General features: G+C 44.3%; 1 protein-coding gene across 1 annotated transcript in view; it reads left to right on the top strand.

Moving 5' to 3' along the window:
* The window catches only part of SLC35F1 (solute carrier family 35 member F1), a 258,323-nt gene extending 237,507 nt beyond the window's left edge, over positions 1 to 20,816 (top strand). Inside the window, exons 6-8 of the mRNA XM_069973677.1 lie at positions 4,118 to 4,170; positions 5,615 to 5,769; positions 19,353 to 20,816. Coding sequence (XP_069829778.1) covers positions 4,118 to 4,170; positions 5,615 to 5,769; positions 19,353 to 19,577 — 433 coding nt within the window. The 3' untranslated portion in view covers positions 19,578 to 20,816. The remainder of the gene's footprint in view (positions 1 to 4,117; positions 4,171 to 5,614; positions 5,770 to 19,352) is intronic.
* The last annotated feature ends 6,970 nt before the right edge of the window (positions 20,817 to 27,786 follow it).

Raw genomic sequence — 27,786 nt, 5'->3', positions numbered from 1 at the left:
TCTTTCTTCTCTTGTTGGTACTACAGTTGCAGTAAAGGCCAGGACTAGAAAGGACATGCTCAATTTTGTTGTGTGGCATTTGAATACTGGTGGCTGCAGAAGTTGGATGAAGCCCTAGAGAGTCCAGGAAAAAATGGATACAGCCTTTGGTCTATAGCTGTATCCATGTTTGTCTAGACTCCCTAGGGCTGCATCCAACTTTTTCAGCCACCAGTATTCAAATGCCACACGATGAGACTCAAGCATGCTTGAGTTGCATCTCTGCCTAGGACATATTTGACCCCCTCCTCCAATTCCTTCTTATACCAGTTCATCCTCTCTAACCAATTTTGAAAGTACCCTTACTGGTCTCTTAGTGGTGTCTGTGATATATAGTATGTATAGGAATTGGTCAGCTCTTTTAGAACACCATTCACACTAGGCAGGAGCACATTGCTATGGCTGAAATTGCACACACACAAAACACAGTGATTTTGTGTGTTTGCCCTTTAACTTATGGCTGTGCTACCTAAAACAATCAAGAATGTATTGCTTTATTGTGTATTATAAAATCATCCATAGATTATATAATATTCCATAATTTCTAATGAAAATGGATGACACTCTCCATGTTACCAACACTTTCCAGTATTCTAGTAAGAATATTGACTTTAAACCCCTGACTTGTGGTGGATGGGCATAACTACTACATGACATGTTATACATGAGATGTTATATTAGGACACATAAGTGGTCCTTATACTATATGGGGATATACAGTATATGTATATGTTCTATATATGAAATATTTCTAGAATTGTTTTATTTCGAGGTCCCTTGACAAAGAATGCAGAAATCATGTCCAAGAGCAGGGAAATAGAATAGTATATATTTTTTTTTACAGTGAAATAGTTGTCCTTGCATACTAGAAATGCTTTGTAATTGAACCCAAATCATTGTAGATGTACATGTGTTCTGATACTTTCATCTTGGAAACACCTGTTAAAAAGAGATGCACCTTTCTCCCTCGAGGTCTTCTGTCCAGTAAAGTGAGACATATATTTATGTTTTCATTTGTGAATTCTTTGCTGAACCTCTGTTATGCTCCAGAGAAAATGCACACTCAGCATAGGCGTGAGCTCCCCTTGGCTTCAGATTGTCTCCAGAGGCAGTTACGGCATTATGTAGGAAAAAGACAGAGAAAAAGCAGTAAGTCAGTAAGCAGTCTGGCTAAGAAGCAGTTCTCTCAATGTGCATACTGCATATTCTACATTAAAGCCTACCCATTGGGATTTTTTGTTAAAGAAATAAATAGGGGTTGTGATCGCAAGCAGTTTTGCATTATACTCTATTTTTTTTCTATGTTTAAATCAAAGTTAAGCATATGGCCAAAATGTGGTCCATGCTCTCCTGTGCTGATATTTCCTCTATTACAAAAAAAAACACACACACAGGACGTCCCAGACACAAAAATAAGACACATGTTCATCATGCAGGTTGTACATCAACTGGGGTCAAGTAATGCTAAGTTTACACGGAGCGATTATCGGGCGAATTTTCGCGATAACGATCGAATTCGAACGATAATCGTACGTGTAAACGCGGCGAACGATCGATAAATCGTTCATTTTGATCTTTTAACATGTTCATAAATCAGCGTTCGTCGTTCGCAAAAAATTCGCCGATCATTCCGTGTAAACAGTCGTCGCGCGATAGTCCGGCCACCCGGAGGAGCACTGATTGGCTGAAGAGGAGCCGTTTGAAATTCCCGGCTCATCTCTTCAGCCAATCAATGCGCTGAAGAGGGGAGCCGGGGATCTCGAAGACCTACTACGCGGAGCAGGTAATGTATGCTCGCGGCTGGCGACGATCGGAGCGGCGGGGGGGGCGATCGGAGTGGCGGGGGGGGCGATCGGAGCGACGGCGGGGGTGGCGATCGGAGCGGCGGCGGTGGTGGCGATCGGAGCGGCAGCAAGGTGGCGATCGGAGCGGCGGGGGTGGCGATCGAAGCGGCAGCGAGGTGGCGGCGGGGGTGGCGATCGGAGCGGCAGCAGGGTCGGCGATCGGAGCGTCGGGGTCGGCGATCGGAGCGGCGGGGTGGCAATCGGGGTGGCGCAGGGGGCTGCAGTTGAGCGGGGGCCGGCTGCGGGCGGGCCGGGCTGCGGGCACGCGATCGCAAAACGATCGCAAAACGATTTTTCCATACGATATATCGTACTGTCTAAACGCTGATCGTTATAAAGAAAAAATCGTTACTTCGAAATCGTTAATTGTACGATCGGGCCAATAATCGCTTCGTGTAAACTTAGCATAAGGGTCCATTTACACAGAAAGATTATCTGACAGATTATCTGCCAAAGATTTGAAGCCAAAGTCAGAAACAGACTATAAACAGAGATCAGGTCATACAGGAAAGCCTGAGATTTCTCCTCTTTTCAAATCCATTCCTGGTTTTGGCTTCATATCTTTTGCAGATAATCTGTCAGATAATCTTTCTGTGTAAATGGATTATATTATTTAAAATAAATTATATTATTTGCTAATTATATAATAATCTTTTCCTAATTCTATTATGAGCCATGCAGACTTACCAGGAGACAATTCTCTTTGTTATATAACAGTTCAGTCAATATAATGTCATGGTGTAGTTACAGAGGTTTTGGTGCTGTGTGACAGGAGAGCTGACCATATAGTGCAAGTACCCCCAGGATCCTTTGTTACTGAATGTGGAATGTGGACACTGTACACATACACAGTGAGGGGAGACACCTAGTGGCCAAATGTAGAACATCGATTTAAACATATAAAACATAAAAATAAAGAGAGTATATTGCATAGCTGCTTGCAATCACAACCCCTGTTAATATCACAACCCCTGTGAATACACTACCATCAACTTCGGCATGAACTCTAACCCACCCTTGAACCAGTGTACCAGATGCCCTTTTACCCACAAGGGCTCCCTTAGACATGATCCTCTTGTGTATAGTGGAAATTCAGACCTGTTTATGTATATCTGTAATTTTAGATGAACATCAGATTGACATTTATTCTTTTAATTTATTTACTATATAGTAAATTGACATCATGAGCTTTCACCTTTTTAAGAGGGATCAACAAACAAGGAGAGGTGACATTGGCAAAAGTTTCTGAATGTTGAGCAGGGGCTTACAACCAAATCAGACCCTTACTGATATAGATCAACAATATATCATTGGAACAAGATGCATTTAATATTTACAGTCACCTTTTTTAATGAGACATAAAATCCAAGGCTCTTTTGATTTATAGTTGGTTTACCTATGGCACGGTGACTGCTATTTACAATAGAATCAGATATTTTCTGTCATTGTGGCTATGATAGATATAGTTTGGTTAGAAACAATGTTCAATCCATTTAAGGCTGTCGCATGTAAGCTTCAGCACACAAAAATAGTGTATTAAAAAATAAATTAACATGGCGCTGATGGAAACACTGAATGTCAACAGAGCAGCATATAATGAATGCTTTGCTGCTCAGTGTATAGAAGATAAGCAAGGACTCCTGTCTTTTGACAGCAGTCCCTGCTCCTGTATGAATCAGAATCCTCCCCTCCAGTGAATTTTACCAAAGAAAACTTCTGAAGATTTGCTCTAGCTATAAAGCTGAAAGGTTGAACATTTTGGCATCTCCAGTCAACACTAGTAATAAATAGTAATAAATAGATTCCCTTCTCATTTTCCTATGATTGAGACTGGGCAGGTATTACACAGTTTACTTCGTAACCTCTCTCTACACTAATAGGAGAGACTTTTGAAAGCCTCCTCATTTACAGAAAGTTTTACATTTTGTTTGAAAATTAAATCAAAGACAAGTTTCATACTTCATATTCATCATATGCATATATTCATATTGCACAGAGGTTTCCCAGTTGCATTGTGTTATCAAAGCCACCAACAGTGATAAGTTTCTAAGAGATACCCATGTCATAGGAAAATCTTTTAATTCTTTTAAATCTCCCCCCCCCCCCCATTTAAAGGAAGATAAAACAAGATTCGTATTTTATGTATATTTATGTTTAGTTGTATAATCTGCTTTATTGTACTGTAGATTGACCTATTATACTGTGCCTGTATTTAAACATGTATTGTCTTTTAGAGCAATAATGGAACACAAAGAGTTGCTGAAAGTACCCTGGGACTGGCAAATAGGTAAGCCATTTAAATCCCCTCATAAATAATCCTTCACTAAACATCGAATAACAGACTCGCAATATATCAAAACCTGAGCCGCTTCATAACATTTTCCTAAATGAGATCTCCACCTACTGACTTAGAGAACATTTACTGCACCATTATCCTGGGTACAGAACAGAACCACCAGGAGATCAATGTGGAAATAAAACCAGTGAGGATGACATTTCTACTCTATTGTGAAAGAATATGAAGCCAGTAATAGCAATGACCATAAAAACAACAAATACTTAATTCTCATACAATAAAATTGCCTAAAGCAAACTATGTATAAACTATACACATGAAATATAAGCAAATTAGGCCCGTACTGTATGTGGAATACTGAAGAACATCATTTCTATTTCACTTTTACTTCATTTTGTTTTATTAAAAAAAATTACACAGATAAAAGGTGTGAAAACATATTAGTATAAAATTATAGGATTCCAAAAAGGTATACAATATGTGTAGGGGGTTTGGGACACCTATGTGGGATACTTACTTTAGAGTTATTGAAACAAAATAGCAGCCACAGGTCAGAGCCGTGAGACATACATAGGCATACCCACCCCATTTATTGGAGTCAATCTTGATGTCTCTGTTATTGGAGACAGACCGAGCTTAACAACAGGCAGTGACCAGCAAGATCAGTGGAACTTCGGCTGGAACTTTTTTTAGCTGCAAATTTTTTTTTTTTAAGGACAAAATATTTCCTTCTGAGCATTCCTGTAAGAGAAGCACAAAGGGGGAGATTTATCAAACTAGTGTAAAGTAGAACTGGCTTACGGCATCAGATTCCACTTTTCATTCCTCACTGATTCTTTGAAAAATAAAAGATGGAATCTGATTGGTTGCTAGGGGCATCTAAGACAATTCTACATTACACCAGTTTGATCTCCCCCAGGATGCTTGAAAAGTAAGTGCCCATTTAAAGTGAACATGTCATCTACATTTTTACTGATTGGAGGCAGATAGTCGGGCGTTCTTTTTTTTTTTCTAATCCATTCCTATTTTCTGATTGTAAATTTAAATTTTATTTTTGTATATTATTAAGGGGCAGAAAACTTGTCTAATATGTTTTCAAACAGCATTTAGTGATATGCTTTACGGCACCCCCATGGACATAGACATAGCCATATCCGTGCTCTTAGTTTCCCTTTGCTACACGTCAATTACAGTATTTACACAGTGTGGCCAATATTGATAGATTTTAAAGAAGTCCAAAAGATGTGATCAGCTCGGTATCAGCCATTATCGGCTGATTGCTGACACCTTTACATGGGCCAATTATGGGCCGAAGGAGCACTGCTCCTGGCCGAAATCAGCTCATGTAAAAGACCCTTTCAGCAACACATTAAGCAACAGAACCGTTGTTGAGTAAATTGTATGAATAACTGTAATGTTTGTCTGATTTGTACAGGTCTGTTGTATGTGGGCTTCACTGCCTGCATGTTCGGCCTCTATAGCTTCCTCCCTGTGGTCATAAAGAAAACAAGTGCCACTGCAATCAACCTCTCCACATTAACGGCAGAACTCTACACGTTTTTCTGTGGTCTCTTCTTGTTTCATTACAAGGTGAGTTAAAGTGTGGAGTCATGCAAGGAATTATGAGATATTAAACATATCCATGATATAAAAGATGGATGGTGGTGTCTTCTCGGTATATCATTACCAGAAAGCCGGTAACTCAGATTGCCTTGTAATGTGATGCTTTTCGAGTCACCAAATCCTTGATCAGGATGGGACACTTGGCCCTAAGGCTGGGTTCACACTACGTTTTTACAATCCTTTTTTTTTTTTGCAAAAAAACGGATGAAAAACTAATGAAAAAATGGATACAATTGTGTGCATCCGTTTTGATCTGTTTTTCCATTGACTTCTATTATAAAAAAAAAAAAACAGATCAAAACAGATCCGTTTTTTTTAACGGAAACAAAAATTAGGTCGACCACAGTTGCATCTGTTTTTTTCATCAGTTTTTCATCAGTTTTTTTTTTTTTTTTTGCAAAAAACAGATGAAAAAACTGATTGCAAAAACATAGTGTGAACCCAGTCTAACACAGGCACAGAAATGTAGTTGAAATACTATTGTGTGAAATTTGCCTAGAAGGATGTACCTACATATCTTAACAATCCACTTGACTACTTGGCTAATTGGGAGAAAACGCAGCCCCAACGGGAGAGCTGTCTGTTCAAACAAAGTCTTCAAGAAGGGGATGCCACATTCAACTCCCATCATGACCTGTCAGCCAGGCATGATGGGAGTTGTAGTTCTGCAAGCTGTGACCATCCAGTTTGCAGAACTACATCTCCCATCATGTCCTATTTTTTCTTCTGATCAGGAAATCCTGAAGACATTTCCGGATGGTTTCCTGAAGGTAAAAACGGATTACTGTCAGGAAATCATGATACTTTCCTGATGCCATTTGAGGCCTCCTGATCAGGATTTCCTGACAGTAAAAACTGACACAGACGTTTTTCCTTATCTTTCAAAAAGACAAACAAATACATCAACCTATTGCAAAATCAGAGATATTAACATATTTTTCCGTCACACACATTCACTGGCTGACATTCCATCATTTCAGTATATTAAGTTGCTATACTAAGTATGGTTGTCCAACCGCTACAATTCATCTATTCTCAGCAGGCCTTAACCAACCTTTAATTTATTACTGTGCTCTACACCCAATTTAACTCCAACCCCCTTCTTAGCATATCCTACCTCAACTCTCTTGATGCTTCTTTTTATCTGTCAGAGCACACAAATAAAGGGGAGAAAATAAAGATAAAAATGTATTATGTAGGCCCCCTCAGTGGCCATATGTAGTATATAGGTCTCCTTTGTGCCCCTGTGTAGAACATATGTCCCTTTTGAGCCCTCATGTAGCATATAGGTCCCCCCTGTGCGCCTGTGTAGTATATAGGTCCCCTGTGGTGTGTGCTCGACCGGTCACCTGTTGAGTTGTTCCAGGTGACCCCACTTCTATAGTGGTTGGTCGGTGGAATATAGCTCAGCTGGATGGTAGATTGTTGTGACGCCAGTGCTGACCCATGGAGGCACACCTGCTTTTAGTTCTTGAGGCTGGCTATACCCAAACTTATACATGACTTCATTACCACTCTACTTTGAGTTAAAGGCTTTTGCGAGGGTTGTTTAGACTAGTAACTCGCGTGGGGGGACACCACAGCTCCTCTGTAGTATATATGTCCCCTCTGTGCCCCTGTGTAGTATATATGTCCCCTCTGTGCCCCTATGTAGTATAAATATCCCCTTTGTTTCCCTATGTAGTATATAGGTCCACTCTGTGCCCCTGTGTAGTAGATACGTCCCTTTTGTGCTCTTATGTGGTTCATAGGTCCCCTCTGTGCCCCTGTGTAGTATATAGGTCCCCTCTGTGCCCCTGTGCAGTACATATATCCCTTCTGTGCCCTCATGTAGTATATAGGTCCCCTCTGTGCCCCTGTGTAGTATATTTCCCCTCTGTACCCCTATGTTGTATTTAGGTCCCCTCTGTGCCCCTTTGTAGTACATATGTCCCCTCTGTGCCCCTCAGTAGTATATTGGTCCCCTTTGTGCCCCTATGAGAAAATTAGGTATTTTCTCAGGATGATCCCACTGGAATTTTATGGTGAAACTAAAAGAAAATTGGTCCATGATAATGCTCTATCCTGAAAAGCTGATACGTTGAAAAGAGGGAACCAGCTTGATACAGAAAACTAAACAACCTAAATGGCATCCAATCTGCTGAGACAGATGCTATTAGGTCAAGGAGACACATCTCTGCCTTTGCTTCCTGAATGTAGAAACATGTTTTTACTATCTAGTGCAAAGTGTCTGAGGGCTGTAGCACCTCCTTCATCCCCCTCTTATCCCTATCAATGCTTGATTGACAGTCAGTGCTTAGGTACTAGTCAGGGTACTGGGTCAGGTATGGCCAAGGAGCGAGGAGGCTACTTCAGGCACTTAGGGATGCCTCTTTGATACTTTGCACTGGAAAATAAAAAAGTGTTTCCTCTACATTGTTGAAGCTCAGCTGAATATATGAAAGGTACCATGTGTCTTCTTGACCTAACAGCTGTCTTACAGTGTCATCAGTTTGGAACCTGAATAGCAGCTGACAGATTCCCTTTATCTTGTTTTCCTAGATACAGTAATTTAGTGTTTGAATCGTATTTCCATGTGTTCTCCTGATACTATGTGTTACTTGCCAAGTTTTCTTTGGCTTACTGTTAGGCTGGGTTCACACTACGTATATTTCAGTCAGTATTGTGGTCCTCATATTGCAACCAAAACCGAAATAGTGGCGGCGACAACGCTCCAGAGAGGCCTTGGCATTCGCAAATGTGAGGTCTCTGAGCTTCCCTCGCAAGTCCGCTAGCTCCGAACCTGTGACAAGATCCAGGGTCGTTTTGTGTCGTTTATCTAGATCCGCGATTCGCGCGAGCAGTGACAGTATTTTGGCCGATCTTTCTTTTTTTAAGCGGGATGCAAGCTTAATAAACGTGCCCCTTATGAAGCATTTGTGAGCTTCCCACACTACCAGCGGGGAAGAATACTGCGACGTATTGTTAGAGAAGTAAGTGGTGAGGTCAGCCTGGACCGCCGCCAAGACCCCCGGGTCCCTCAGTAGGGTCTCATTCAGGCGCCACCGCCAGCCGCGTGGTCGGGGGGGGGAGAAAGATAAAGAGAGAGTGATGAGCGCGTGATCCGAGAAGAAGATGGGATCTATGGAGGCTGCCGTCACACAGTCCAGACTGGCATGGGATACAAAGAGGTAGTCAATGCGGGAATACACGTTATGTGGGTGCGAGAAGAAGGTGTAGTCCTTGTCACGGGGGTGGAGCAGTCGCCAGGAGTCCATCAACTGGTGGGAGTGAAGAATTTGCTTTGCCCGTCGTAAGGAAGAGAAAGAGAGGGCAGAGGGGCCCGAGGAAGAATCTAGAAGAGGATCGAGAGCCATGTTGAGGTCACCCCCGAAGACAATCACCCCCTCTAAAAAGTCCTCGACGTCAGAGAGGCATCGTTCCAGAGAGGCGGACTGACCTACATTCGGGAGGTAAACTGTGCCAAAAGTGCACAGAACACCTGCCATTTTCCCCTTAACAAAGAGGGACCGACCCTCAGCATCCGACCTCTGGTCTAAGAATTCCCATGGGGCCGAGCGAGCGAACAAGATCGCTACGCCTTTCGTCTTGGAGTCCGGAGAGCAACTGTGATATACATCCGGAAAGTGGTGATCGGACAACTTCTGAATTTGATCCCCCCGGAAGTGGGTCTCCTGAATAAAGACCACCGAGGCCTTCTTGGCCCAGAGAAGGCGTAGGAGAGAGGAACGCTTCTCTGGAATGTTTAGACCTTCAGCGTTGAGTGATAAACAGAGCACAGTTGACATGACTCAGTGAGGAGCAGACCTGCGTAGGTGAAGAGGGAGGGAGGGAGGGAGGGGCCCCCGAACCACGGGGGAGGAAGGAACAGGAAAGAGAAGAGCAAAGCGGGAGGTGGGGGGGAAGGAGACGAGAGAGGGGGGGGGGGTTATGAGGCAAAAGCCTCCCAAGCAGTAGGGGGGGCGGGGGTCTTAAGGACCGCCGTCCAGAAAACCTATGCAGAAAAAAGGGGGGAAACCACAGGGATACGCGGAGGAGCAGGCCAGGGGACCCAGTCCGGGCCCTCAGATCGGTAACGGTCTTTTGTGGGGCAACCCGTCACGGGAGACAGGGGAAAGTGGAGGAACGAAAGAGTAAGGAGAGAAGTAGGTAAAGTTTGAGGTCGGTTGAACGCCATAGGCGGTAGCGCACGAGGGCTAGAGAGCACACCCGCCGACCTTCCTAGCGAAAAGACCCATACCCACCAGTGCCCCCAGAAAGAGACACAGGAGTACACATCGTACACTGAGATGCAGACGTAGCCCTACAGGCTCAGGAACTAGAAAACATATATAAAAAATTATGAAGGAGGAGAGAGGGGGAGGGGGGGGGGAAGAGGGAAGAGAAGGAAGGGGAGGGGGGGGGGAAGGAGGGGGGGGAGGGAAGGGAAGGGGGGGGAAGGAGGGGGGGGGAGGGAAGGGAAGGGGGGGGAGGAGGGGGGGGGAGGGAAGGGAAGGGGGGGGAGGAGGGAGGGGAAAGGGGGGGGAGGGGGGAGGAGGAGGGAGGGGAAAGGGGGGGGAGGGGGGAGGAGGAGGGAGGGGAAAGGGGGGGGAGGGGGGAGGAGGAGGGAGGGGAAAGGGGGGGGAGGGGGGAGAAGGAGGGGGGGAAAGGGGGGGGGAGAGAAGGAAGGTGGGGGTATGTCGGTATAGGGGAAGAAAGGAAAGGGGAGGAGTGGGGGGGGAAATAAGGGGTTAGAGTAATCGGGGAGATGGACAGGGAGGCACTTGGTAAGGGAGGGGAGGCGAGGGAGGGAGGGAGGGAGGTGAGGGCAGGTAGGGGGGGGGAGGGAGAGGGACTAGGAGTAGGCAGGGACAGGCAAAGATAACACAACAGTGGCAATAACAATGACAGTAACAGTAACAGTCCCCCCCCACAACCATTGATGGAGTCCATCTTGTCCATCCAGCTAGGAAGTCTTATCCCTTCCCCAATCCCTGGGGGATGGGTGGGTAGGTGAGGAAAGGGCGGGGGCGATAGGTTCCTTGAGGGGCTTCCAATCAGTGACTCCGTACCTCGGAGCTTCGGAGGGGAGGGGGGGGGGGAAGGGGGAGTGGGAACCTCCTAGGAGGGGAGAGGGAGGAGAGGGAGGGGAGGGAGGACTGGGAAGGACCGGGTAGGTCCTCAGCGGGGAAGGGGGAGAGGGGGTGAACGCAGGGGGGGGGGGAGGGGATTGGCTCCACGGCCTATAGGGGAGGCTACGTCATGACCGCGTGGCCAAGAGTCACGAACAATCCTACTTAGCTTGTGGGAGTATCAGGGTCCCCGATCTCCGTCAATGAACCGCAACAGGCAGAGACCTCGTCCAACAGGGACACCGCGGCAGTGTCTCCAAACCCAGCAGGGGAGAAGGGTGACTACGGTGGCGGAATCGGGTCTCTGCGGGGGTCCAGTGGGCGGCCTGGCAGGAGGTGCTGATCTCGGTGGCGGGGAGAGCAGGGGGGATCCCCGCGGAGAGGAGAGCGGGATCTGTGCGGTCCAGGTCGCGGGGAGCGTGCGGCGACTCCAGCAGGTGGGGGCGGAAGTTCCGGGGCCGTCCAGTCCGGCAGGTGTAGTGAGGTCAGACCGAGCAGTTCTAATGCGCCCGGCAGGTCTTTCGGCGTACGCAGCAGATAGGTGGTCCCGGCATGCCGTATGATTAGATGGAATGGGTACCCCCATCTATAAGAGGCCCCAGAGTCCTTGATGGCGTCTAGGAGGGGACGCAGCATACGGCGCATGGCTAAGGTGCGCCGGGAGAGATCCGGGAGGAGAGTGATCTCTGCCCCCTCAAATTCCATCGGGCCACGTTCCCACGCCCTCTGCATGATCGCCTCCTTCTGTTGGTAGTAGTGCACCCGGCACAGCACGTCACGGGGGCGTTTCCTATCAGGCGGACACGACCCAGCCACTCTATGGGTACGATCCAGTTCAATGTGGGTGTCTGTGGGGTCCCCTAGGTACCGGTTGAAGATAAATTTAACCGCTCGGGTGAGGCGGTCCGGTCCAATGTCCTCGGGCAGCCCGCGGATCTTTACGTTATTGCGGCGACCCCGATTCTCGAGGTCATCCACGTGGGCAATCAGGTCCCGCAGAAGCAAGTCATGAGAGTCTAGGCGGGGGGTTATGGAGGCCAGTGACTGGTCTGTGGCATCCTGCCTAGCTTCCAGCCCGGACACTGCCGCCGTGACAGAGGAGAGGGACGCCTTAAGCTCCGCCATATCGCCGGCGCGGCGTTCCTCCATACGCGCCAGCTGCGAGGCGAGCTCCTCTCTGGTGGGAAGGGCCTGAAGCAGGGACCGTACCTCAGCGAGCAGGGCAGCAGAGGCCGTCGAGTCCAGCGGGTGGTGCTCAGTGGCTGCCGATGGCGACATGTCGTCTCTCTGCGGGGTGCGGAGGACAGCGGGCAGCGGCTGGCTTAGCTCCGGGAACGCAGGAGGAGCAGTCTTCTGTGTGGCGCGGCGGGTGGTGGCAGGCGCGGCAGCCATCTTGGTGTGCTGTGGAGAGGACGGGGAAACGCTCGGTGCCGCCCGGACAAATCGGTCTATGGAGTGGCGGGGATTGACCGGCTTGGTGGCGGGTGTCTTCTTGCCCCCGGTGGGCATAACGCTGAGGCGGTGGTGAGGGATAAGTCCCGTTAATGTAGCGCGGGGCCCGGAGCTGCGGTCAGGCACGTCTTCACCCGGCCATGCTCAAGCCACGCCCCCCGGTCTGGTTTATTTTTTACGGCGCCGCATACGATCCGGTCGTAAGTTCTTACGTAGTGTGAACTGTGCAGCCGTAGATCGTATACTTTCCATTGTACTCAAACTACGTAAATCTCCGTCCGCTTATTCACGGAACGCGCTACGGCCGGAACTTACATAGTGTGAACATAGTCTAACAGTAAATAACTGCCATTATTTCAATACAACAGCCGTTGTTTTAAAATAACAGCAAATATTTGCCATTAAATGGCGGCCATCCACTCAATTTCACCATTGTGTGAAGAGATCCTTTCTGTGTTTTTAATCCACTCCTGGTTTTGGTTGCAATATGAGGACCACAATACTGACTGAAATATACGTAGTGTGAACCCAGCCTAATAGTGAAATTTCCTCAAAATTAATAAAATAATGGAGAGTTTTTCTTTCAATTATTTAGAAATATTTTTCTCCACCTTTAGTGATTCCATAATTTTTTCCTACACTTGAGGCATATATTATGAAATCTGTATGTTCAGTGGGAAGTCACTATTTTTTGCATTTAGATAAATGTAACAGGAGATTACAGTCCATTTTAGCAGGAGAGTAATATACAGTATATTGAGCGATATATTCATAGCCCAGAAGTGCTGTTACAACCTATGAAACCCAGAAACATACACAGAATGCCGCTACATACTGGATGCGGGTACCTTTCCTATCTGAAACCAGAGCATCTTGACAAATGATTCTGTATGCTTCTTACATTCCTTGAAGAATACAAAGTATATTCTTTTCCCTTTGTATTGTTAAAAATATTCCAGACAGCATGCCATTTATAGTAACAGTTTCTTGTGGGCGAATTTCATTTAATACCTATCCCACTGGAGGCAAGATATATGAGGTTATTCTCATATACCAATGTATAGCTTCCCTGCAGCTGTGTTTTTGCTCGGTAGGCTTCACAATGACATGTTAAAGGTCATTTATAAACCACAAAACCGTCCAGATGACAATACATTTTTATTTGTGACTTGTATCCTCATGTTATACTTAAAGGGGTACTCTTTCTTTTTTTTTTTTTTTTTTTAATTTATGCCTGGGGGATAGGTCTTTTGAAAATAATAAAGTACACCTTAGGGGCTCCCGCAGTGCCATCGGTATCTTACAGATCCATCCGCAGGCCACTTCCTCATCCTGGGGCGGTGACATTGCAGGCCTACTCATCCGATTGTCAACTGAGGCAGAACACTAAAAATTATGCTAGAAATCCCCATAAATCCCCTTATTTTAAAAGATGCACCCCTCAAAGAAATCATAACAGGAATTAGGAACTTTATTAATTTCTAAGGTGATTCACAGAGATTAAAACAAAGTGGTGGTTCAATTTTTAGTTTTTTTTGCAAACTTTCAATTTTTAACAGAAAAATTGCACACAGGCCTCAGAAATAAGGGACCACCCTGTGGAAAAACGGATCAAAAACGGATGCACACAAATGCATCTGATGATAATGAAGGATGATGAGAGTAATGACTGAAGAACGACACCCAGATCTTTGTTAGAGATGATAATCTTGAAGAATCTTGAGAAGGAGAAACAGGTCCCGACCAGACCGGAGCACTTCTGGTCAGTACAGGAGCAGGGTTGCGGCCTTGTACCACAGGAGCAGCAACAATACACACCCTTCTCCCCTGGAGGTGGAGAGAAGACTGAGGTAGACAGGAAGTGACATAGCATTCCTCAGCCAAAGCTCAACGGCTATTGGGGTTACTATGGCAGCCGGGGAACAGTCACATGACTCACCAAGCCATTGCATCATCACACCATTAGGCACTGATAAATTAATATACATGAGAAATAAGTGAAACAGCAGACCTGAATACTGAGAGGGGTGACATAATATACACAGTTTGCAGTGGGACTATCTTTCCAGAACAGAACTAACTATAATAAAGGTGCAGACATAAAGTTACAGAAAAATACTCTGTTCTGGGACACTGCACAATACTTTAATAAAAATGTTGCCGGTCTTTTTTTTTAAGTTCATGAAATTCATTTTTGAAGACCAATGATATCATTGTTCCCTTCTACTTACTTGAAACAGCAATTCAGAAGAGCAGATGTGTTACAGTACAATGGGCCCTATTGCTAGTCTCATACAATATTCCCCAATGGAAGGAAACATTAGTCTGCTGGTTGCATGAGGAGCTTAGGTATTAAAATACAGAGCAGCGTCTGCTGCCAGGCACACACGCAAAGAGAATAAGCTTTCATGCACAACACTGTGGAATAAAAGAACTCTTTATTTAACCCTAATTTCATGAAGAAAAGCTCGGAAAAGTAGGAGTCCCAGTTCGGGCCAGCAAAAATGAAGTTTAAAAAGCTTCTGATTAACAAAGCTGCTTTGTGACAAATGAATTCTCATGCCGTAATAGCTTGAAGCAATGTGCAGTGCGCTGGTTTCTGAGAGCTACACTAGAAATACACAGCGGTCTAATGCAGATTAATAGTATTGATGAGATTTCTTAGGATATGCAGTGATAATAAATCAATTATTTATAAAACACCAACATATTCTTCAGCCCTGTACAGAGTCTAATGTTTTTGGAGTGTGGGATGAAGCCACAGCACCTGGCGGATACTATGCAAACATGGGCAGAACATACAAACTCCTTGCAGATGTTGTCCTTGCTGGGGCTTAGGGCCCTATTACATGGAGCAATAATCTGCTGTATTAGGCGCATTTGGCTATAAAGACAATGATCAGCTTATGACACCAATCATCAGCTGATCGTGTCTTCTGGTCCTGCCTAAAAATCATCAGCTGCAGGACGCACATCACTACATGTAATAGCGATGCACAGCCGATGGCTGATAACTGTGTAAAGAAAATACCATATTTTCCGGCGTATAAGATGACCCCCTGACTTTTAAGAAGATTTTTAGGGGTTCATCTTATACGCCAGAAAATGTTAAACCCCGCCTGACCACAGCAGGGTTTACCAGCTGGAGCCCTGCTGTGGTAAGGCAGAGGTTAACTGAAGTGGGAGGCAGGGCCTGAAGTCTCCAAAGCTTTCCCGGGCAGCCGAGCATCTCATTGGAGAAGCTCGGAGATGCTCAGCAGCCGGGAGAGCTTCGGGAGAATGGTAGAGGCTTCAGGGACCTCAGCCGCAGGCAGTGTCTCTGCATCACACTGCGTGTGCAGAAACATGAGGTTGGATGCTGGGAACGGGCAACAGGTGAGTTGAATTGCTCCTTTTATAGCAGTCGCTGCATACAGTAGGGATGCGGCCATTTTTGAGCTCCCCCCGTATGCAACGATCATTCCCAGCATATAAGATCACCCCCAACTTCTGGGCAGATTAATTGGGGTTAAAAAGTTGTCTTATACGCCGGAAAATAAACCCTATACATACCTCTCCTTGTTTCTCGGTGTTCTTCTTGCTTCTGCCCACCCACCACCGCTGAAGCTTTTACACCTGCATTTGATGTGACAGACTGCTCAGCCAATCACTGGCCGTGGCGCTGTCCCTTCTCGGCCAGTGATTGACTCAACAGTCCATCACTTTAGCTGCTCTGAAGTTCCAGCGGCAGCTGCGCTGAGCGGGCAGAAGCAAGAAGAACACCGGGGAGCGTGCAGATGTGTGTATAACATTATTTTATGCGGTTCAGGGAAGAAAAAGAGTGCTGCACCTCACACCTATGGCTGATACTAGTGCCCCTAGGCTAAATAAATAACACATCAGAATTTTGTGTATGAATTGATCAAGCCATACTGCCCCATGTACCATCATGCAGGTATCTGATACACATGGGTCCCTACACTAAGTCCACACCGTGCCAGTCAGTGTCCACCAACCCCGCAGGCGCGCACAGTCAGGGAACGTGGGCCATGGGACGGCCCTGCGACCCCCATGCCACAGGACCAGACCCAAAAACACCACACCTTTATAAGACCCACATGACCAAAATTAGCAGGATATGCCTGTGCTCACATGTCTGGACCCTATGTCTTCCCCATTCTGTGAGAGCAGCAATGGTAAGTGTAATACCATATCCATACTTGTGTCGTTTGGGGGCAGCCTTCCCCGCCAGTGGTGCTGGCTGGGTTTTGGTGGGGCTTTTTGGGTCTGGTCCTGTGACATTGGGGTTGCAGGGCCGTTCCATGGCCTCCCTTCCCTGCACGTGCACGCTTTGCGGGGTTGGTGGTCGCTGACCGACACGGTGTGGAGTTAGCGTAGGGACCCGTGTGGACCAGAGGACCTGCGCGGTGGTACACGGGGCAATATGGCTTGATCAATTCATATACAGACACTCTGGTGTTGATTTTTAAAATAGGCCTAGCGGCATTAGTATCAGCCATAGATGGGATGTGCAGCGGTTCCATTCTCTCCAGTTCGTAACATTATTTTATACTTAAAGGGCAGCACGGACATCCCTAACTATAAATGTACAGCCCTTGCTGCACAATAGTTGAGCTGTGTAATAGGCTCGCTGATCTAGCAGACCGGAATATCGGGCCTGGTACTACGGCCCTTTAACTTCTGCACTAAAGGGACACAGTGCTAACTGCTAAGCCACCATGCCATACCATGTAGTGATGATAAAATGGAAATCATATTTTATTTCTTACATGATGTTGCCTCTGGGTTGGTCTGTAAGCTCACATACCAGAGGTGCATTTACTGGAGTTTCCAGGTGTGTAGCTACGATGCGGATTCAATATAAAATATGTTTTCTTCAAGGGCAATCCATTCAAGATGCACCTGATTTAGCAAGTTGTTGTGCTATAAGCTCATCTTTTCTTTATGATGTGCTTCACTGTGATCCATTAGTTACTAAAAGTATTAGAATATCTCTTACATCCATCTTCTGCTTTATGGTTATCATTAAACTTTTTGGAGTTTTTAAGCATTCTTCAGCCTGTACATTTAAAGGAGTTATTCAGTTAGGTAAAATATGTGCTGAATCATCCCCCCTTCCTGGAGACTAACAATTCTTTCCATACATGTCTTTACCTTATCTGCCTTCTTCTCTTACTTTGGAGCTGTCATTTCTGCTAAAGAGAGATAAATTTCTCACTGACCTGTTCAGTCTGACAACCCCCTCCTGCCTTTTTATTTCAAATTACCTCAAAAGAACAAGCAGAGCATTGTCGAAAGTAAAATATCAGATGTTATTAATGTTCTTGTACAAATTAGAAAATAAAAGCACTTATGTTGCTGTTGACAGGTTTTTATATACCTGTTAGGCTGCTGTCTCACACAGCAGTTTTTATGCCTGAAGTGAATCCAGCAGGAAGCAGAAGTATAAAGGTATATTTCACACTCAGGAATAGGCGGAAGAATTTCAAGCGGAATCCCCTCTTAATTTTATGTGTATTCTGCTTGAAATTCCGTTTGTAAAATATGTACAGAGCAAAGTCCCATTGTGTTTAATGGGATTTCAGCTCTGTTGATCATACAGTGGAATGTTCTGTCGCGGATCCACTTTCCACCCAAAGAATTGACAAGTCAATTCTTTGGGCGGATTCTGCTAGAGAAATCCCATAGAATTCATTGGGGCTCAGAATTTCCACCTTCCGCTGGAATTCCACACCTATACCGCACCAATTCCACCAGAGCTGAAGAAGAGGAAATTTCAAGCAGAAAACATTCCTCTTCAAATTCCCACCTATTCTTCATTGTGAACTTACCATAAGTCTTTCCTTTATTGTTCCCATTCATTTGAATCCACACTTACTGTAGATTTGGCTCAAAAAACTGCTTTTAAAGCAGACTAATTCTTTCAATACAATCTCTATTCATTACTAGTGCCGAGCAGACTTGCTAAACTGTTGGGGTTCCGCAATGTTCTCCAAAACCCAACACTCGGGATTTGAGTCCTGGCATCTGGAGAAGTTGGATGCCACACTAGGGCTGCCAGGGAAACATGGATACAGCCTATGACCTATGGCTGTATCCATGTTTTCCATGATTCTCTAGGGGGGCATCCAACTTCTCCAGACGCGGGGAGGCAAATGTTGAGCATTCAGGTTTGCAGAACGTTGCAGGAGACCTGAACAGTTCGGCAAGTCTGCTCAATACTATGTCTGCAACAGCTAATTGTAAGTCACATAACTAAAATATTTGTGAAATTTTTCTGCAACTTGCCATCAGGTGACTAATTCAGTAGCTATTTGGATGTTAAAAACAAACTGATTTGCAGGGAAGTAGCCAGCAGTCACGTGGAACTTCTGTTGAAGTCAATGCTGGCAAAGTCGAATGCAACTGGCAACCTGCAACCAAAAATCCAGCAAAGTTGGATTTTGTGTGACTGCTGTGTTACATCCTGTTGCAGGTGGCATTGCCATCTAGATTTGCAGTGTTCATGTCACACAACCAAAGTCACTGAGTAGCCGTCCCCTTAAAGGTACTCATCTGCAGAATGTTCAGCTTGCAGCACCGCTGCGCCCCCTCTTGCTTCCTGGTTTGGAAAGAGGGGCCACAGGGGGAGCGAGGAGAGGACGCAGCAATGCTGAGCTGAATCAGCTGTGTATTTTGTCTCCCACTCAGCTCACACATTCATCCAGGGACAATCCACAAGCCCTGAAGATGTGTGTGATGTCTGACCACCCAAATGATATTACAACCTGGCCACCAAGTGAAGACCAATAGTTGGTCTCCTAGGCAACGAGCTGTGAACTATAGGGAGAGAGAAAGGGTTCAAAAAGCAAAACTAAGCAAATTTGGTACATTGTTTAAATTTTCTATCATATAATAAAAGTTTTAGAGGTGAGACTATCCCTATAATGTCATTGTTTACCTTGCTACAATGTTCTTTAAATAATAGTCTCTTTTTTTCCTGCCCAGTTTTCAGGACTTTATCTTCTGTCCTTGAGCACAATTCTGATTGGACTGGTGCTGTACTTCTCCACAACAACTTACGTGGCCCAGGATCCTAGAGTGTACAAGCAATTCCGCAACCCGTCAGGACCGGTAGTAGAACTGCCTTCAAATGCACAGATGGAGCCTTCAGTAACATACACAAGTTTAGGCCAAGAGACAGAAGAGGAGCCCCGTGTTCGAGTTGCCTAAATCAAGCATTTTATACCCGCCGAGGTCCAAGCGACATCTCTTTATCCATTATCTCTGTATTGTGCATAGAAAAAAAAAAGCATTTGCTAGATACATTTACACGAAGGGACCCGAAAGCTGGAACACGAAAAGGTTTTGAAAGAATGCAAGAAATGTCCGACACCAACAGGCGCAGGAACACCTGGAGTCATCGATATGACAGCACTATTTATTCATGGGTGTGTAATCTCTTAGGGGGTAGAAAAATGTCGTGAAAGGTGATATTACCTCAATGTTTACTTTTTGCACATGTCTTCATGTGATATATTGCCAAGATTTTTTTTTTATTTTAGTAAAATTGACATCATGTCGTTTTCACACAAAGTTCCCTTTCTTACACAACCAAGTGGTTGTCTAATAAAAGTGACTTGAGTACGACCAATGACATTCCTACTGGTGCACTGCCAGCTGCCTCCGCTCCCTAGCCCAGGCATCACCTAGACTGTTGGCAGCAAAATCAAATTCCCACCAGAACTTTTCTAATCCATTAGATTTGTAAGTCTTTTTGTACCGTCCATGTGCCAGGTAAATAATATTCTTCATTTTTTTGTTCATGCTTTTACTCAAAGCAGCTAATGGCTTTGTCTTGGAAAACCTAAGTGTTACAGATCAATATGACTGTGCTACAACTCCACTAGTGCCATAAATAACCACAAGTAACCTACAGTCCACCAGCACATTCTATTCTTGTCATTGGATTGTGATTATCACAGGTTTATCGGATCACTGTTCACCACAATATCGTTCCGTCTCTCTGTGCCAAACTTTCATACAATTGTAACTCAAGCACATGATTTTATTAAACACTACGGGATGGATATGGGAATGGGATGATAATATCAATAAATATTTTCTGTACTTTTCTATTGCATGGACTAATATGCAGTATACATTACTCCATTCCAATACTTGGAATAAATACCCTCTATTAAATATACCCTTCCTTCTGTCACCTACAGTACATAGTGTGCACTCAGTAGTTTATCAAGAAGTGGGGGGAGGTGGATAAAATGGAGTGAGACAACATGACCAGACTCCATAGTTTGTTGTTGCCAATGGAATTCATAGACCTGCAGAAAAAAAACTATAGCAAATCATTAAGATTAAGCTGCAAAGGTGCTTCATTTTTATTCTTAGATTCAATGGGACAATACAAAATGGTTGTACAGTGTATGTATTTAAAGGTGTACACTTCAACTGGTGTCAGAAAGTTATATATGTTTGTAATTTACTTCTGTTTAAAAATCTCCAGTCTTCCAGTACTTATCAGCTGCTGTATGTCCTGCAGGAAGTGGTGTATTGTTTCCAGTCGGACACAGTGCTCTCTGCTGCCACCCCTGTCCATGTCAGAAACTGTCCAGAGCAGGAGAGGTTTTCTGTGGGGATTTTCTGCTGCTCTAGACAGTTCCTGTCATGGACAGAGGTGGCAGCAGAGAGCACTGTGTCAGACTGGAAAGAATACACCACTTTCTGCAGGACTTGCACCAGCTGATAAGTACGTGAAGGCTTGAGATTTTTAAATAGAAGTAAATTAAAACTCTTTATATCTTTTTAAAACCAGTTGATCTGACAGAAAAAGATTTTATCTAGAGTACACCTTTAACTTTTACTGGTCACCATTCCTTGTGAGACATGTGCACAATCCACTGACCAAACACCCCAGAATATGTTAGCAATAAACAGAAAAAAGCTAAATTTTAGGATAACAAATAATATAAATATGAGGAAATAACAAGAATAGGAAATAAGTAGTATTCAATATCTGGGGTCTCCCAGGTGTATGCATCCAATGGAAACCTTAGACAGATGGCACTTATGTTTAAAAAATGATACTGCATGATTTAAGTTTTTTACTGGATCCAGCTCAATGCAATGGGGTGGAAATCTACATTATTCCATCCAGCAAACCCCGACAGATATGGCCCAAATGGATACCAGAATGACACATTTAGCCTCTGTCAGGTAATAGAGGGTCTATGCATCCATTTAACACATACGCCAGGAGTTATCTTTGCACTTATGTTAAATGGACACTGCTTAGTGCAGTGTAGAATATAAAGTCTATTCACTCTGCACTAGTTTATATTTCGAGTAGTGTAGAGAGTCCCTAGATGCAGAGATGCACTCTGCTTACGTTTGCAGTGCAGCTGAGCTCAGCTTAAAGGAGGCAAAAAAAATTACTCCGGGTTGGGGGTGGGGGAACATAAAAAAGAAGTTATAGTCACCTGTCCGGGGGCCCGTGCAGTGCTGTGTCCCGCTCCTGGACCCTGCTGGCTGTCTTCTTAACTCCCTTCTGGCTAGTCACGACCCTGTTGACAGATGCCCTGCTCAGCCAGTCAGTGATTGGGGCAGTCACTGATTGGCTGAGCGGGCTGCTTGTGACGTTCAACCCAGGTCGTAACGTACCTGGAAACCAGGAGAAGAGGATACCCGGCGGGGTGCAGGAGCCCGGTGATGAAGGCCAGCGGGCACGGGGACAGGGGAGCTTATTGTCTTTTTTAAATTCCCCCACCCCCTGCTCATAAAGATTTTTTGCTCCCACCACGCCAGACCTCTTCTTTAGAAAAAAAGGAGCAATACTAAAGTATAAATGCTACTAGGCCATACTCAGGAATAGAAAAAGAGGTTGATTGCTTTCTGTCCTCTGCCAGTGCTGTACAGCTAGACTTAATACACATACATACCTACATACATACATACATACATACATACAGTACATACATACATCTGCTTTGTGATTAAAATACGGGGTCAAAAGTCTCAGGACCTTTTATTTCAGAAAGCTGGTCATGTAGCATATTGTTCTGTGTTTCTTCAAAAATAAAACCTGGCTTCATTTTGCAGGCTTTTTGGAGTAGGCTTGAAGTATAAGCCCTGCTCCAAATATAAGTAATAGTCATGTGACATAGTAAAGTCAGCTGACCAGATCTGTGACACTGGTTGCTGAGCATCAGCCAATCAGGGCCAGACTTGTTATGCTCCGTCCCCACCTGCTCAATGTTAGCTGCAGGGAAGGCAGGAGGGGTAAGAAGATGCACTGTAGGGGACATTGAATATGGGGGACAGAGGGTACGTGGGCAGAGTACAGAGGGGGGGTATACGGAATGGGGGAACAACTACGGGGGGGAGGTATCCAATTTGAGGACTACCAGCTGAGTGGGATTTATACAGTATGAGGGAATAACTACAGAGGGTGGGGGGAGGTATGGACTACCTGGAGAGTGGATGCATACAGTATGGGGGAAGAACTACAGAGAACTACAGATGGAGGCCTAACAACAAAAGGGGGAGAGAGGTATACAGTATGGGGTGGGGGCTTACTGTAGAGCGGGATGTATACAGTATGGGGAAAACACAGAGGGGGAGGGAATTATACAATATGGGGGCCTTACTGCAGAGGGGGGGATGTATACAGCATGGGGGGAAAACCACAGAGGGTGATGTATACAGTAATTGGACTACAATCAGAGGGCGGATGTATACAGTATGGGGAGCTTTATTGCAGCAAGGGAATATACACAGAATGGGGGTATATCAACACAGAAATTTGTCATGCAGGTTCATAACTATTGGATCCAGTGCCTTCGGCTCTGTTTAGTACCATGGACAGCATAGCTATGCATCACAGGGAACATTCCCGCTTGTTGTTACAAATTTCTGTGTGCAAATCTGAGTGCGGCTATCGGTTTCCAAAACAATGTTGGTCTACTTTGATATGCTGCATGACCACCTCCCCATTGGAAAAACTTACCCTCTGTCCAATATGGCAGCTTTCAAGATGGCGTCCATGTTCCAGACATAGCCTAAAAGGCAAGCCCCCTCACCCATTACTGAGGAATTCAGACATGTAATTTCCCACTTTCCTACTGAAACAAAAAAGAGAGTGTCCTGAGACTTTAGATTCACCCTGACCCTATAGATTACTCACATTTATGGACAGCTGTAGCTCACTGATTACATTACTCCAACTCAGACTTCTCATCCCATCCTATGTGTCTAGGAATGTACACCGGTTCACGTGTTGCCCAAACTGCAGTGCTTTACCAAGGATCCATGCACATTGTAGCTCATGCCAAGACTGTTACACCCTCTCATATAGGAAAGAACTCTGTCTTCTACCGTATTGGTATTTATTTTTAGTAATGCCTAGTTGCTTATTATTCGTAGACAAAAGAATTTACATGCAATTTTCTTTTCTTTTTTTTACTTCTAATGGAACTATTTGACTGTATACTTTTGTATCAATATAGAGTGTATATGCTTTAAATTGTGTTTATTGTTATATTTTTTTTTTATTTTATTTCCGTCCGTGGCATTGAACAGGTGCCCCACCGGATCTCTTACACATTCTGTTCTGAGTATAATGTTAATGTTGTTCTGTACAAAATGTAGACCCCTAGGCTAAATACTGTGTGCCAGAAGTGTTCAGCCTGGTAAAATCATTTAAAGCTCAGCAGTAACATTAAGCTGGCATATATCCAAATATAGTGGTTTACCATAGTAAATGATCTGACCATGCAGATATACAGATGATATATGCCACCATGTCAATGGAAATTGTAACAGTTGTGGAATACGATTGTGACATCTATGCCATTGGCCAATGTATGTTGAAAATTGCTTTCGAAGCCCCAGTATACTTAAGTATGCAGGAATATTCGAATGAACCCAACCCTTAGGCTAGGTTCACACTGCGTTTTTGCCGTCTGTTAAATAGATCCTTTTTTAAAATGTTTTATTTTAACATACATGGAAAATGGATCCTGATGGATGGTATACAATGCATCTGTTTTTCCTCCGTATTCCCCCCCCCCCCCATTAAACGGATATGTTAAATTGACAGCAAAAATGCAGTGTGACCCCGGCCTACAGGTGAATTTGCCTCTGCATTATAATTTGTATTCATTTCATGTATTGCAATCTTTTAATAGTTATGCATAATAAAAGATTCAGATAAGAGATTATCAATACTGTGTAACCTATAACAACTATCATCTATCAGACAAAATTAGATTATGATTACAAATAAAATTACAATTTCGGTTCAGATCAATAGTTTCAAAATGTATTCCAAAACCTAATAAAGGATTGACAAAGAATTTCATAATGTGGCACGTCACTAAGCAGCATACAAAGAGACTTAAAGTGATACTGTCACACTGTTATTCTGTGTGCTTTTATCATTGTGGGACAGTGTCACTATGACGGGGCTGAGCCCATTGAACCTCCTCTCCATGTCTAATTAATGGGGAAGCGGGATAAAAGCTCTGGACAGAAGCAGGGAGAGGGGGCTTTACGGATGCTAAGCCCAACCTTAGTGACACTGTCCAACAATCATAATAGCTACATATCATATTATATAGTTGAAGTCATGTTTCCATATACCATTTGATCCTAGGGCAAATTTTCTCTCCAAAGACCCTTATACCTGGGCGATTATCGGCAATGAATGTTCCTATAAACGCTCATTTGACCGATAATCGACCCAAGAAAAGACCTGCTCGTCGGCTGATTGGTTCTTTTTACAGGCACTAAAGTCTATTGATATCAGCCGCACATCTCTCTGTGTAAACAATGAATGTTACTGGCTGCACTAATGATATGGTGATCATTTGTGTGGCCCAAACACAATTCATTGTGCCTTGTAGGGTGCTGAAAATGAGTATTGATCTCGCTGTTATTGAGCCGTGTAAAAAGACCCTTAGGCTTGTTAGTGTTAAAGAGGCAATGTTGTAAAAAAAAAATTTTAAGAAATCAGCAGGGGTTGTGTGCAAGCAGTTTTACAACATACTCACTTTATTTAGTTTTTAGTTTTTTTATGTTTAAATCAACAATATACCTATGGCTACTAGGTGTTCCCCTTCCTGTGAAACTGTGGTCTACGCTCCTTGCTGATATTTGGTCTTTTCTCTGTTCAAAAAAAGGGAACAAAAACAGGAAGTCCCAGTCCTTTACACACTCACAGACATGGCTTGGTATTGATTAACAGACATTCCTGAGAGTGCATGGCGCGTGATAAATCATTACTGTGCATGTGTACAGCTGCTGCGCATCCGTCATTCAGTAGCCAAGAATCCTGAGGGTGCTCGCACTGTACGATCAGCTCTCCTGTCACACAGCACCAACCACAAAGTGACATTATACTGACTGAATTGCTGCAAAACAAAGAGCATTGTCTTCTAGTAAGCTGCTGAGCTGATAATATAATTAGAAAAAATTCATAATATAATTAGTTAATTGCCCTCAGCAACCTGTATAATGAACAGGTGTCTTTCCTTGCATGAGTGAAAAGGACTGGGATCTTTTTGAACAAAGACCAAATATCAGCACAATGGGAGCATGGGCCCCAGTTTGGCCTTATGTATAACATTGATTTAAACGTAGAAAACGTAAAAATAAAGTGAGTATATTGCAAAGCTACTTGTTATCACAACCCGTGTTGTTGTGATCTGTTGCAAGCTGCAGATAATGTGACCGCTGGCACCCGTGTAACAGACAGGGACAGAACTGTGACAGAGACGTCAACGTACAGTCCCTGTAACTACTCAGTACTAAAACTAAGGTCCAGTTGTGATTTTGTTATTTTAGTTCTTCTTTCTTATTGCATACCCTAAGCTACACATTTTATTATTCAGCTGCTTTATGGATTTGGCACAATTTATACTATGTTAGCATACAAACTTTCAGTTTGTATTCAAGTGTGCCCAAAGAGTTAAAGGGGTTATCAGGCCACTTGTATACAAAAAATGCTCAGAAAACTAATACCTTAAAGGGGTACTCTGGCGCTGATTAAAAAAAAAATCAATCAATCATTAACATAGTTTTCCCACTTACCATCTGTCTGTCTCCATTTAAATTTCCTGCTGTTTGGAGGTCCCTGAAGCTCCAGTTGGTGTCTTCATTTTCTCTTCACTTCCTGGTTTGGGCTTTCCCATGATGCACTTTGTCTCCTGTGATGTCTAACTGACTCTGTAAAACTGTTAGATGGCTTACATCTTGCTCAGCCAATCAGAGCTGAGCAACCAGAGTCATCTGATAAAGGGAGGCTGGCCTAACAGGGCTAAGACCCGCCTCCCTCGTGATGATGTCAAAATGGCTTCCACAGAGCAGCCTGGGGTCAACAGTCACTAGATAAGACTAAGTTTACTTCCTGCTGGGCGATTAAGCGGGGAAAAGATAGGAATGGGGGGCAGATAGGGGATTGACGCATATTACAAAGTTATATAACTTTGTAATGTGTTTCAATTAAAGCTTTTCGCTAGATTACCTCTGGTGCTAGAGTATCCCTGATGGTCAGCCATCAGTCTCCTTACTTCCTGCTTCTCCTGACACAAACATGTGATACTGGCGCCAGTCATTCGCTTCAGTAGTAACTGGCTGCAATGGTTGCAGGTTTTTGTCAGGAAGGACCAGAAAGCACAGAGACTAACAGGGGACACATAAGGGACTCGGCATCTGCATTAAAGGGGTTATCCAGCGCTACAAAAACATGGCCACTTTTCCCCCTACTGTTGTCTCCAGTTCAGGTGCGGTTTGCATTTAAGCTCCATTTACTACAATGGAACTGAGTTTCAAAACCGCACCCAAACTGGAGACAACAGTAGGGGGAAAGTGGCCATGTTTTTGTAGCGCTGGATAACCCCTTTAATTCATTTATTTTATACTATTTTACAAGCAAACATTTAATTGAGCAAAAATATAACAAAGAGGTGCCCTTGTGGTTAGATTGCTTAGATTGGGATGTGGAATTTAATGGGGTTATCCAGTGCTACAAAAACATGGCCACTTTCTTCCAGAGACAACACAACTCTTGTCTCCAGTTCTGGTGCGGTTTGCAATTAAGGTCCATTCACTTCAATGGATCTGAGTTACAAAACCTGCTTCAAACTGGTGGCAAGATTGGTGCTGTATCTGCAAGAAAGTGGCCATATTTTTGCAACGTTGGATAACCCCTTTAAGAAAACTTCCCTCTTCACCTTTACCCTGCCTTTTGTGGACAAATTCCCAGTTGCAGTCCCCTAATTAGTCACTGATTAGTGACAGTCCCCTAATTAGTTACTGATTAGTGACAGTAAAGCTAATGAAGCTGTAGTGTAGTTAGGAACAGATCCAAGAGTTAACACTAGTGGTAAGCGGGACTGCCGAACTGTTCAGGTTCGGCAACATTCTT

Source organism: Dendropsophus ebraccatus, chromosome 6 (genome assembly GCF_027789765.1).
Source record: "Dendropsophus ebraccatus isolate aDenEbr1 chromosome 6, aDenEbr1.pat, whole genome shotgun sequence".
Classification (NCBI taxonomy): domain Eukaryota; kingdom Metazoa; phylum Chordata; class Amphibia; order Anura; family Hylidae; genus Dendropsophus; species Dendropsophus ebraccatus.
This window is presented reverse-complemented; position numbering and strand designations above follow the sequence as displayed.